General features: G+C 43.3%; 2 protein-coding genes across 6 annotated transcripts in view; both read right to left on the minus strand.

The window, feature by feature from the left end:
* The window catches only part of adamts9 (ADAM metallopeptidase with thrombospondin type 1 motif, 9), a 512,150-nt gene that overhangs the window by 287,264 nt on the left and 210,690 nt on the right, over positions 1 to 14,196 (minus strand). The gene's annotated exons all lie outside the window — the stretch shown is intronic.
* Positions 1 to 14,196, minus strand: part of magi1b (membrane associated guanylate kinase, WW and PDZ domain containing 1b) — a 297,633-nt gene that overhangs the window by 25,785 nt on the left and 257,652 nt on the right. For all 5 annotated transcript variants that reach the window (XM_028824457.2, XM_051921186.1, XM_028824466.2 and 2 more), the window contains 5 exons: positions 13,838 to 13,869; positions 11,242 to 11,494; positions 6,320 to 6,411; positions 4,723 to 4,915; positions 3,969 to 4,262 (listed from right to left, as the gene is read on the minus strand). In XM_028824457.2, coding sequence (XP_028680290.1) covers positions 3,969 to 4,262; positions 4,723 to 4,915; positions 6,320 to 6,411; positions 11,242 to 11,494; positions 13,838 to 13,869 — 864 coding nt within the window. The remainder of the gene's footprint in view (positions 1 to 3,968; positions 4,263 to 4,722; positions 4,916 to 6,319; positions 6,412 to 11,241; positions 11,495 to 13,837; positions 13,870 to 14,196) is intronic.

Below are 14,196 nucleotides of genomic sequence, written 5' to 3' on the forward strand. Positions count from 1 at the left end.
TATACAAGCAAATGGTAGAAACAATAAAAAAGACACAGCAAAAATCTTAAAATACTCAGAACCAGGACGTACAAAAGAAACTGACAACTAATAAACGCTGCTTGCTAGTGTGAGGCCCAAACCCATAAATTCAAAGGTCGTTCTTCTGCAACTGCTCAAACTGTTTGGTATTAATTAATTATGTATGGATCATTTCAAATTACAGGAGTCACAAAGCTGATGTAAGACCACTAACAGAATTCATCTTGAAGGGCAGAAAGTCAGCCACTTCCACATTCTGGAAACTTTATACACTTAAAGATGTTCATAGTGAGCAAACGTTTGTGTAAAAGGACTGCAGCAAAGGTATGCGTTCTTGGACAGTATCAGCTGGTAACGTGTTTTTGAAGCTTCCCTCCTGCTTTATCTCTGAAACATTCATAAGGCAATGTCCAGGTCTTAATAAAATAAAAATATTAAAAAAAAAATACCTGCCAATGTTTTCATCTTTCTGTGAAGAAAGGCAGGCCAAGAGAGCTACTGCCACTTGCTAAAGCAATAAGTTACCAATCATGCTTCCAGGAAGAACATTTATTCCATCTATAAAATGTTCCTGAAATCACCACCAAAGACAGCAACAAAGGGAAAGTACAGGGTGACCACACAGAAAAGGTTTAGATGAACACCATACAGCTGCCATGCAGGGTATTAGGAAGCTGCAGAGAGCACCAATTAGTGACAAATATTCATAATATTAACAAAAACTGTGGCTTAAAAAACTGCACTTTGAGTGTGTAACTGTAAGACAACAAATATAAATGAACATTGTGTTCACTGAAGTGTTTGTGTGTCTACTGTATATATCAGTGTGTATGTACAGGACATACTGTTACTTATTCACCCATCTTGTTTCCAGTCCCATTTATTTTAGGCAGCCAGAAGCAGCCCCCCTGGGAGTAAGGCAGAGACCAATCCAAGATGGGACCATTACAGGGCACACAGGTCGAAAATCACTTGGCTTTAGCCAGATGGTATCTATTTTAGGACTCTGTCGTTTTTCATTTCTCTCACCATCAGGCATCGGTATTACTCCATGCGCGGTGTCATTTGTCACTTTTCTCAAGTCACAGCTCATTCTTTTGCTTATCACTTCACACTCAAATCAAATCTCGCCTCTCTGCTTACTTTCTGTGCATCACTTTTTTTACTTATCAAGGATCATTTTTTCACTTGTCACAGCTCACTACTCACTTGCCACTCAACACTCCTTACTTGGCACTAATCACTACTCCTTTATGTCTCATCACACATCACTTCTTCTTCTCCATTTCTCCCTTGTTACTTTTTATTTTTGCCCCCAGCCTTTTTGTTTCAATATCATAACCAATTATATTCAGGGAGCAGGTGTGACACCCCGGAGGGGCAGGATGGGATTAGGTACATGAGTGGTGTACGCACTATCGTTGGTTTATTCAGATATCAATCAAAGGCATCATTTTAATCAAATGTGGCACAACAGCCACACTAGACATTGCTCAATGTAGCTACAAGGATTTTTAGCATTAAAATGTAAATCATTTTAAAGTGTAAGTACTTGGCAAAAAGACAGAAGCATTATATGACACAGCTTTATTTGTTTTTCCAATTGACACTTTAAAAAGTACCTTTAACGTCTGTAGAAGTGTTCATTTTTCATGGCTTTACTTCTGATGATTACAGAGTCATTATTTATGTCACTGAAGGAAGCTATAGATTGCTTAGTTTGTTTTTAACCCCACCCCACCGTTATGCCCACTATTCAACTGTGATTGGTCTTAATGAAAAAGCTGAAAATACAATATGACCAGTGATCTGTGATGAGTGGACAAGCAAGTAGTGGGGAATGACAAGTGATGTACAATGAGCAACAAGTAAGGAGAGGTATGTGACAAGCAGTGAGTGACTGGTAAAGTGTCACCGATATGTGGAGTAAGAATTGTGCTTGAAAACTCTTCCTAAGACAGAGTCACCAGTCAACATAATGTGTACGTATTTGGGATGTGGCTGTCTGTGCAAACTTTGCACATTTCCTCTCACATTCCCAAAGACATGCATTTTAGGGGAACTGGTGATTCTAAACTGGCCTTGTGCGAGTGTGTGCATTAGCAGACCCTGTAATAGAGCAACGTCTCCTGAGCCGATTGATGCCTTGTGCCCAATGCTGTCTGGTTAGGCTCCATCCCTTCACAACTCTGAATTGAATTAAACGGGTTTGGTAATGTATGTATATCTGCATGGCCATAAAAATGTGTGAGGCCAAGACTTTTGAGGCAGTAGTGCCAAATAATATGCCAGCAAGCTAGCCTTTATTGTATTGCATTTTAAAGTTTGGATCTCCTCTTTCTCAGCAAGAAATCAGAATTAATAACATAAGAACATAGTTGAACCTAACATGGCTCATCAACTCCTAATCACCTAAAGTGTGGAGTATTTATCAGAAGTTTCACAAGGTGCTTGTTTTAACGACACAGCTATTCCACAGATTCAAGGTATTTCCAATGGCTATTTGTGAAACTGAATGAATTTGAACTGATATGTCAGGTGTTAGAAGCACTACGTATGCCTTGATAAACACCCACAATTCATATAAAATATCTGGAATACATTGAAATACACTCAATGGCCACTTTATTAGGTCCGCTTTTTCATTACAGCAATTAGCATACTCCTCCAAAACAGAACACTACATGGCAGCAAATGCGCTATACACAGCATGCAGATACTGTCAAGCGGTTTATCTGTTGTTTGACCAAACATTAGAATGGCCCGTGATCCAAGTGATTTTGACCGTGGTATAATTGGTGGTGTCAGACTTTGTGTTTCCTGCTGTCCTTCCAGGCTTTTTCATACATTATGGTCTTTACAGTTTCCACCAAAAAAGGGTGTGATAAATACAAAAAACACCTTCTGAGTGAAAGCAACTTGTTAATTCAGGCTAAAAAAAAGACCACAAATAACAGCTTTTACAACAGTGGCATTCAGAAAAGAAACTCTAAACCCACCACGCTATCAAACCTTAAAGTGGGTGAGCAACAGCAACTGAAGATGGGTTCCAGTCCTCAGAGCTAATAACAGGAAGGTGAAGCTACAGTGAGCATAAGATTACCAAAATGGGGTGACTGATGACTGAAAAATATTGCTGACACATCATGGTTTTTGCTACAAAATGAAGATTGCAGAGTTAAGAACTGAACATAAACAGAATGAATCCACGGATCCCACTCCTGTAAGGAATGATTTCTTAGCACAAATTGGGTACTTAATACAAACCGCATCAACTGAATGCCATAGCATAGATAGGCATTGTTGTTGGCAATCTCCTTACGGCCACAGTCTATCCCTTTTCAGAATGGTAATGCACCACATGAAGAGCACTTCTCATCTTAAGCCAATCCCACCAGCATGACAGTGACTTCAGATTGCTTCAGTGGTGTGCGGAGCTCCAACATCTCAGTTTAATACAGGACCCATGGGATGAGTTGGACTAAACCAAACTCCTTATAAAATGATTCTGTCGCCTTGTTGAATCGATGCCTTGAACAACTGAAGCTGTCCAGGAAGGAGGAGGAGATCCCACCCAGGCCTAGATAAGATAAGCTGACCTAATGAGGTGAACACTTGAGTGCATATTTTCAAATAGCTGGTCAGTCACAATGGGACATTTTGCCACTTTTTAGTCATAAAGTATGAACCAAACTGTTCTTAGTAAAATTAAGATGTTTTTTCTACACATGAATGATAACTGTTTCCAAGTCAATACCTAGCTCCCCATGTGCAGTACAATGTCTCCCTACCACAATTCTGTCAAGAAGGGGCTGTGTGTTGTAAGAAAAGAGTCTCAAATAGTGTGATATACAGAAAATGTGTTTTGTGTAATTGGAGTAAAACAGTGTGCTTGAGTGAAATGCTTTGCAATGCTCATAACTTATGAACTGGAAAGCTCGACTTACCAAAAGTGGTTCCTGCCTCTGGCCGACTGACTGAAGACACAATGACAAAGCCAAAGCCTTCATTCTCTCCACGTCGGATCTCCACGTCATACGGCTGGACACTGCTAACCACGGCACTCCCTCCACCACCTCCACTGCCAATGCCGCTGGTGCTGCCACTCCCAGAGCTCACTGTATTGAGCGAGTTCTGGCTGCCCTGTGGGGTGCGCTTCTCCTCAGTCAGTGACGGCGCCTGATTGCTGCTGTGATGGGAGGATGCAGGGGAGGCTGGGACTTCACTTTCACCTTTTGCTACTGCAGAAGAATAAAAAGATCAACAGGACCAAACGGTAGTTTAGGAGGTTATCATACACTGTCAAGAATGGTTTGTTTTCCATTTGTTGCTAAAGATGCTACTATATGTTTTTCACAAGATTTAACAAAAGACAAAAAAAAAAAAAAAGTTAAAAGCACATTTAGAAAGTAGTATGATTGTGCATGGCAAGTCTGATCATTGCAGTGCCACTCTATGTTCTTGCTCTTGGTGTGGTTCAAGCACGGTCAAGTCTCATCGACCCACTTTTCAAAACAATGTGAACACTTTATCTAACCGGGCTTCTCTGGCTGCACCGCCATATCAAAACTGCCAAGGACAGACTCCTTGCCAAATCAAAAGATCACAAAGATGTACAGTATGTAAACCACAGCCTCAATGAGGAATATCCAGACTGGCGTCTACTAGTCCAAAGTGTCAGAATGAAAACGGGAGACTTGCCTGCATAGCCAGTCTTCCGTCGAACAGTTAAGTTGACATGTCCTTGCTTGGCAGCCTGCTGCATGAGCTGAACAACAAGTTGATGCGACTTGCCCACCACTGCTGTGCCATCCACACAGATTAGCTCATCTCCAGATCGGAGGCGTCCATCCTCATCTGCAGCACCATACTTCACAATGTGTCCAATGTAGATCTACATTTTACATAAGAAAAAGAAAATATTGAAAAATATATAAACAACAGAACTCATCAGATTATGTATATTGCTTCTTACCACTTGAACTTTTTTTGCATTATTATGAAGTTAAATACAGGTTTACTCTCCTGTAATGAAGCCCCCTGGCCTGGCTAAATACTGCATCACTTGTACCTCAGTGCTTTCTGATTGGCTATCAGAGGACATTCAAAGCAAGACCACAGCCTCAGACCTTTTGACTGTGGGGTTCACCACTTAATCCCTACGCTATACGTGACCTAAGAATCAACTTAAATGGAACAATATGGCACTTATTCTAGCCAGAGGAAACTCCAGTACAGCAGACTTAATGTGTATGTTAGTTCACCAGCTAGTACTGAATCTCACTCAAACCCCGACTGGGTTAATTTATGGTGGTCCTCTTAGAAACAGTACTATGTCACATTGCTGCAAATCATCCTGTGTGTCATGTGCTAGATGTTATGGACACTGCCTGGTTTGAGGGAGCTCATTCTTGGTCCATCATTATACCTTATTCCACTTCACCCCACAACAGCAGTTGGGTAACTATATGAACACTGCTCTTTCAGACACTGGTGGCTCCAGTCTTTCCAAAATCCATTGAGTTGTCCTCATGACTGACCCGTTCATATACTCGGCAAGTGTTTCAGTCCATCTTTCCTGGACAGCTATGGTGAAGTATGAGAATTGTGTTGTGAAAGAGGACACTTTATCAAAGTTTTGGGCAGAAATTGTAAGTTGCCTGAACAGCAGGTAGAAATCACTTAGTGCCAACAGTGGCACATTTAAGAGGACGATCCAAAGACTGTAAGTCTATTTTCTGAATGAGAAGTGGCAACTGCAAGAAAAGATCACGATATGCAGCCCAAGTGTGGGATCGTTTCTGGAACAAAATGAGAGTGCATATATGGCAGAGAGGCCTATTCTACAGGACTGAAGTATGGGGGACACAAACTCTTGTTTTCTGTACTGCCAGTTGTGACAAAAAGGCACAAATGCAATGAATATCAGCATTAGCTCAAGCTGGTTTACACACTTTTACAAAATGACAAAGGAAAAATTAAATTAGATTAGGTTAGCAGACCTTTAATCTGAAATTAACCGAGATAAAATAATAAAGAGACCCACAATGATGTCTGATTTGTCATAAATGGCCAATACCTGTACAACTGATGCAGAGCAGACTTATAATGGAATTTTAGGGCACTGGCAGAACATTCTTTACTGTCCCAGAAATGTTAATATTTGTAAATGACCACTTGCATCCTCCAAAAAAACAAAAGAAATAGACCCATTCTGGATTTCAGTTTCACTTTAGCTGCACACACCTCCAACCTCTAAACTAACAAACCACCTCCCGTTCACACCTCTTGTACTTACAGGCTCTCCCGGTTCATTGCCTCCAAGAATTCGGAATCCAAAGCCTGTGTCCTTTCTCCACAGGAAAATATCCTGTTCCTGGTAGTCAGGCACTGTAAGGTAAAACGCAACAATGAGGATGTCACTGGGATGGGCACAGACACAACAGGAGAGGTGCAGAGGTGTAAAGGCGGCTCTTAAGGAACCTTTTGCTTCAAGTTCCACTTACGGAAGATAAGCATAAGAGCCTGCAGGTAATCCCGAATCACAGCTGCTCAAGAGCAGGCTACAGGATGATAGACGTGCTCCTGTTCACTGCCCTTTTTCATACGGAACACAAATCTTTTAAAACTTCAAACACAGAAAGATTGACCATTTCATTTAACAGCAAAGTGGCGACCGATACAAATACAGTGATGCACAATGCAGAGGATTGAAAATGTTTTACCGTTTCATTTGCTTCACATCACAGGATTTTTTTTTTTTGTTCAAATCTTGTACCAATTTTTGCTTCCCTGATTCTCCACTCAGAATGACACAATGAATTTCTGCCTGGTGGCACATAAAAGGGTGCTATAGGAATATTACTTGACACTTTGATTTCATCTGTGGAACAGTTACAGCAAACCAAATGAGAGCGCTGCTCATATCTGTCTGCAGGCATCTCTTAAGCAGACAGCCGTTTTGGGATGAACGCTGGAATACACCCCATGCTAGCCCACCTCTGCACAGCCCCCACTATTGGACATCTTCTTAGAATGGTAAACTCCACCTGGCTATACCTTGTACTTGTTCAGTTCGATTCAGTTTAGTTTTGTATAGCGCTCCTCTTGACCGAGTGCAGGCGCAGAGCACTGCAACAAGTTCATAAACGGCGGAGTGGTGGCTCTGAGGCTAGAGATCTGCACTGGCAATCAGAAGGTTGCCGGTTCGAATCCCGTAAATGCCAATTGGGACTCTGCTCTGTTGGGCCCTTGAGCAAGGCCCTTAACCTGCAATTGCTGAGCGCTTTGAGTAGTGAGAAAAGCGCTATAAAAATGCAAAGTATTATTATTATTATTATACAAATACAAATTCTGCATATTACTGTTTGCATATGGGCAGCACGTTGGCACAGTGGTAGCACTGCTGCCTCACAGCAAAGAGACCAGGGTCCACCCTGCATGGAGTTTGCATGTTCTCCCCGTGTCTGCGTGAGTTTCCTCCAGGTGCTCTGGTTTCCTCCCACAGTCCAAAGACACGCAGGTTAGGTGGATTGGCGGCACTAAATAGGCCCTAGTGTGTGTGTGTGTGTTAAGCCCTAAGATGGACTGGCACCCTGTCCAGGGTTTGTTCCTGCCTTGTGCCCTATGCTTGCTGAGATGGGCTCCAGCACCCCCACGACCCTGGTCAGGACTAAGCGGGTTGGACATTGACTGACTGGATTACATGAAGAGTACACATGAAGACACAGATTCATTTAAAGAGAAAGGAAAATAAAGTGGTTCGAAAATGGAGCTCAGCAATATCCGTCCATTAATTAATTATTGCAGTCTGGGCAAATCGGCCATCACATTATCATTTTTAGACATTCTCCTTTCAAAATCACAGTCATGTCCTGAGATCTTGTAGCCCTACAATACTATCACTGAAGACCCATAATTATAACCACAGTTATGATTAATAAATTGTATTCAGCAAAAGCAATGGTAAAAAAAAAAAAAATTAATCTATATAAAAACCTATTTCAAAGACATTTTGTTTAGAAATGTGCAAAACAAAGCCTCCCAAAACCCTATGCCATTTGTTGTGCTTCTTCACGCTTTACTCCATGTCACATTCACTTCAGTGTTAATAACTAAAAACCAATGTGCAAACAGTTACACGAGTGCAAAACCAAGAATTAAGCACTGGTATAATAATGTAAAGGAAGACCATCTCTGTGAAAGTCGTCTATTCTAACTGGCCAGGTTAACAAAGGTATGGTGACTTTAGAGTCCCAGCAGCACCTCCTAACACACCAGATGTCTAATGGTGCTTCAGGACAACACAAGATGAAGAAGGCATGGATAGGCAGCATTAGCCATGACGTCCTCATCCTCCTTTTCTGCTACTGCCTCCACAGAGTCCAGGATCAGTCCTGTAATCCAGCTGGCCTTCCCTGCTAGTTTACTTAGACATCTGGCCTTACTCCCCCAGCTGACCACCACAGTGCACTGTCTGCTGATGACTGGTAGAATATCCCCTGCAACACACGAGGAAGCCTTCCAGCAGCCTTTTGTAATGCAACTCATCTCCACTCTCCATGCAGCATACAATGGAGGAGTCATGTGACAACTTCTATAGACGACATAAATTGGTAATGTACTTAAAATGGGTGTCGTAAAGGGTCAAGAGTATGGAAAACAAGATAGTTCCCTGGGATGCCCCCATGCTGCTAACCACCAACCTCCACTACACAGTCTTGGAGCTTCACAACTGGGCTCTTGTTTGTTAGACAATCCACGGTCCTGGATGCTCTACCTACATCACCTTGAACTTATTTACCAACTGGACAAGGTGGATATTAAGGCCACTGGAGAAATCAAAGAACATGATCCAAATCACATGTCTAGCTTTGTTCAGGTGACAGCAGGCTGTAGAGCAGAGCGTCACCTTCTAGCAGGCTAGCTGGAGAGTATCGTGGTGGCCAATATCCAAAGGTTAACAGTTCTTTCTGGACCAGCCCTTTAACGGTCTTCAAGATGCGTACTGTATGTCTTTGTCAGGAGCACTTGGATGGCATTTAGAGAATGGGACTAATGAGGATGTCTTCAACCATCTGGGCATCCTCTATAGGTTCAGAGAAAGGGTGAATGGGCAGCTGATGGACCACACAGGTTTGTCTGGCACAAGCCTTTGAGGACCCTCAGGCTACCAATAAGCTTGGACGTAAATTGTGTTAGTCTGCGCGCGTAGAGCACTCATTTATCACCTGTTATATTCCTGTAAAGGAGGACTGTCACAGTAAACTCATCGTCACAGCCAAGAATCCCGGTCTAACTTCCATTTTCTGCAGCTTGTATAATGTGGAGCCCGGCAAATGAAAAGTAAACGATCAAAGCTGACAAGTCCAATCTGTCTGTTTCTCCGCATCCAGCCTCCTTCAGATTGCTTTGTAACTCGCATCATGCCCAGTTTGAATACTAAAGCCGTGTAATGCAAGTTTTAATTAGAGAGCCAAGAAAGATGTGTGCTTCTAAAAAAAGGACACCATAATGGATAAGACCACATCAGGTGATAAGACACTTGCTTATTTTACTGGTATTCTGGAGGAAAAGAAAAAATTGCACTTGGAGCTCATCCAGTAACCAAATTAAACTGTCAGATGACAGATGAACAGACCAAAATACACAGGACAGCCTTTAATAGGCTGCAGAAACGGATCTGCATCTCATAAGCGTACTCCCACTTACACGGAAAATGCCTTTAAAGTACATTTGAAAATGTCTGGCAGGAATAAATGTCATAAAATACAAAATGAAAGGAATGTGTCACCTGCGGAAGTCTAGGAAGTCTATGTCGATGCTGTTCTCTTGTTTAAAACAAGCAGCTTTGAGAGGAGCCCAATTATAAAATTAAAGGGGAAAATAAAAAAACAAAATGGTTAGCAGTGCCGAATCACAATGCCCAGTCACACGCCGCGTGGACTTTAATTTGGTTTTCTTCTGTCTGTGTTACTTTATCCAGGCACTCCAGTCTTTTGCCCACATCTCAGGGACATGCAGGCTAGACAGTTTGGCAACTCTGGTCTGTCCTAGTCAGTGTGCCCTGTGATGAGCTGGCATCCATTTCAAGGATAGACGTGGTTTAGGCTTCAAGCGTGAATTGCAGATAACAAGATCAGGGAAAGAATATTTTACATTTTTTCCCTCTAAACATTCTCAAATGTACCTGCTATGGACAGGGCCCACTTAGGCACACACACACACACACACACACAGGGCCAGTTCAATGCTGACAGCTAACCAAACCTGCATGTTTCCCACTGCCCTGAACTGGAAAAACAGATTAGAAAATGGCTGGATGTCGAATGGCTTTGATTTCCACTCTTTAGGCCTTGTCACATTACACGACTTTTCCAGTGATTTTCACTCGTAGACTTCATTTACATAATCTTAGCAACTCAGAGGCCATCATGGCGCATTCCCGGAATGTCAGTTGTGTTGTGTGACATACTCAACAAATCACTTCAACTAGTCTGTAACGCACCAAAAAAGAATAATTAAACAGTTTTGATTTTGTCTTTAGACGTATTTGTGGGCTTTGTGTGTGCCTGCCGAACTGAAAGTACAACACATATAATGCAGTGACGAGGCATAAGGAAAAGAGGTTTTTGGGAGGCTTGTCAGTCTGATGTCTCATGTTTTATGTGCCATGACAGAATGGGAAAAAAAAAAGGACAGTGATTATAATATACAGTACCTGGAAAACATTCGTAACACATTGGCTTTTTTGGCCTGTTATTGTCTATCAGAAAAGGGTGCGAGCTTGTGACACTCTGAATGTGTGTCACTGTGCCAGGAGGTCGTCACGCAGTTGCGTAATTCGACATGCCCAACAGTTTCTACTCATATAAATTGACATACTCAGGTGACAAGATGACCCATCGAGTTTAACATCCCCTGCGACTAGAAGTCATGTAATGTGATGTTGGCTTTAGCTATCATTCTATTGGCTTATAATTGTCATCATGGGAAAATCAATCTGAAAACTTTACAGACATACGGAAATCTGAATGTCAGCAACCTGAAGGATAAAGCTATTCCTGAGTTAGCCAAGTCCTATACAGGACAGGTATGGCCCTTAAGCTGTCACAACGTGGTCCTTTCCAAGCATCACTCACTTCAATCACCCCACCCCATTCCCATTTAGACAGCCGCCATTACAACTGTGACTCGGCAGTTCCCTCTACTCGTACTTACACCTGCTTTCATACATGCTCCTGGACTGGGCCCAGATTTTGAAAGGATCTGGCTTCTTCAGTGCTGTGCTGTCCGCTTGGTCTGTGGCTGGTGCTTCGTTGTTGTTGTTGCAGCTGCTGCTGCTGCTGTTGTTGTTGTTGGGGTAACTGGGAAGCACTTGGTTGCTGTGGACTGGCGAGTCTGTGCGGGTGCTGCGGTGACTGGAGACGCTGTGCTGGGAACTGTTTTGACTGTCCTTCCGCTCCAGCTGTTGCTGCAAAAGCAAAACAAAGGAAATGAGGACAAAGAGTGAGCCATGGAGAAGGTCAATATGAAACATCAACTGAGGGGCTTTGCTTTTTTGCAGTTTTCCCCGAGGAGCTACAATCAATAATATTAGAAGAACAGGAAGCTAAGGGAGTCATATTTATGTCACATTTTCACATGCTGGAGACCCGTTAATGATGACATTTATCTTGTTTTTCACCCTTCATTTTAACAGCCACATCATTCTTACCTTTGTAATGGAGGCAAAATGGACAAACTGATAAGTGCGTTTTTTTACAAACAAATTCACACCAGGTGAGGCCTACACCCTGAACAGGGGGTATTCACATGTGGTTCTGCCAGCAGATGAGGAGCACAACTGTAAATGTGAATACACAGCTCAATACTAAAATCAAGTATGTGCAGTTAAACCATTAATGTCATAGACAGTAAATGACTGCAAGAACCCTAACCTTCGTCACCCAAATCAACGTGCCCATCTCACAGCACTGGGGACCCGCTCTTTTTCACAGCTCGGGCACCCAGTGTGTGGTTTACAAGGGGTTTCTTCTATCCATCCATCCATTTTCCAACCCACTATATCCTAACACAGGGTCACGGGGGTCTGCTGGAGCCAATCCCAGCTAGCACAGGGTGCAAGGCAGGAACAAACCCCCCGGGCAGGGCACCAGCCCACCGCAGGGCGCACACACACACACACTAGGGACAATTTAGGATCGCCAATGCACCTAACCTGCATGTCTTTGGGAGGAAACCGGAGCACCCAGATGAAACCCACACAGACACGAAGAGAACATGCAAACTCCACACAGGGAGGACCTAACTGCAAGGCAGCAGGGGGTTCCTCCCGCCCATAGTTTAACATGAGGTTTTAAAAACCAGTTGACGCTCCCCTCAATCCGTTCACTGAAAAAATCAAATTTCAAGATGCCCCATAAAATTTGCATTTGTTTGATGGAGTACATTTGAGAGTCCCGGGCCAAGTGCTCGTATTTATTGCCGGGTGTCAAATAAAAAGATCCCACATTGATGAGGACATATCATGCAAGCGGTGTCTTGAGAGGACAAACCAGCATGTCAGTGGTGAGGGTGGCTGCAACTCACTTAACAGCCTGCCAGACAGATATTTTGAGCTCAAACAAGTGAATGCAGACATTATCAACTAATGATAAATTCATTGATGATTCAAACGCAGACTCCATCCAGACACATGCCATTACGCTCGCTGGCCAGGTCTGAGTGTATGTGGCTGTGTACATTGAGGTGTCCTATAATGAAGTGGCATTGCAACCCTCTGCTCTGGGGCTTAGAGACTTAAAACACTGAATCCCGCACAGTCAGGCTTCATATAACACGTAGCAAGAAGGTTGGGCTCTGGTAAACCAACGGCTCAGTGGGACTAAGCAGGAGTAGAACGTGAACTTTATAAAACCACAAGACAAAGAAGGCCTCACTCCACACTCTGACACTTTTAAAAGGCAGTGGGCAGGTTTATGGCCTCAGTAGCCTAACACACCTTCTACGATGCCCAACACAGCTGCCACATGAAGCACAACAGAATACCCGAGCAGCAGCCTGCTGTATTATTCCACACAGCCTCTGGTCTGGCTCCATGTATTCCGAGTCCCTGATTATTCCAATGATTCCCTTGGTGTTAAGCAGCATATGGGATATGAAAAGAGGAGAATCTTCATTCCACATCTCAGCCCGCAGTAAAGGCACTGCCATTCGGCACATCTCTGGAGAGCGGTCCTCTCACTAAATAACCGACAGGCAAACAAGGAGGCATCCATCTTGCACAAGGCAGCATGCTGGTACATGCAGTATTCAAGCCTTACAATAACGGCACAACCAAAAAAAAAAAAGGTCCGGGCCCTCAGGAGCCTTGTGGTGATTAACTGCCACCTGGCCAAAGCAAACTCATTGTGAAGATAATCAGCAAGGCAAATCCACTGGTTGCCTTCCAGAAGAAGCACACGCCTGCAATAAGAAGCAGCTGCCGACACTAACTGCATGCATTCGTAGTATTTGTTAAGTGATGCAGGGGGGCACGAGTGGGAGGTTCAGAACGGAAAAAAAAAAAATGAGGCGTCCTGCTCCTCTTCTCAAGCAATTAGATAATGAGTGTCCTGCAGGGAGCCAACACGCGTCCGCCGTGTCCACCCAGAAGCCAAAAGAGCCCTGATACTTTAGCCACCCGGCAAAACAAGAAGTTTTAAAAAGAAGAATCAATCAATCAATCAAATGAACACACAGGTGTAATCATTAAAGCTCCTGAGCCCCCCACTGCACATTTAACTTGCGGTAAAACAAATCCATCAGTACTCACCAGCTTAGGACTCTTCTTTGCTGCCACTAGTCCTGTGAAAGAACATCAAAAGAAAAAAAATATTAATCATCACACTCACTTTAGTAGCAACCACCCCCAGAAAAGGGGGGGGGGAGAAAAATCAATAAAAAAAAAGAAAAAGCCACAGGGGATTGGGGAGTGGGGTGGAGGGGATAGGGTTAAAAGATGACAAGAAATCCCAGGGCAGTCGACTCCTAAGGCAGCCGCCGATGAAGCTGAGGCAGTAGAAGCGGCAGCCGCCGCCTTCTCGCCAGCGCCTGAGTTATCGCTCTGCTCATATCGAATTAGAAGTCGAGCGAGATCTATCTGCATTAGCTATGCTGACTTGTGCTGCGGCA

Source organism: Erpetoichthys calabaricus, chromosome 18 (genome assembly GCF_900747795.2).
Source record: "Erpetoichthys calabaricus chromosome 18, fErpCal1.3, whole genome shotgun sequence".
NCBI lineage: Eukaryota > Metazoa > Chordata > Cladistia > Polypteriformes > Polypteridae > Erpetoichthys > Erpetoichthys calabaricus.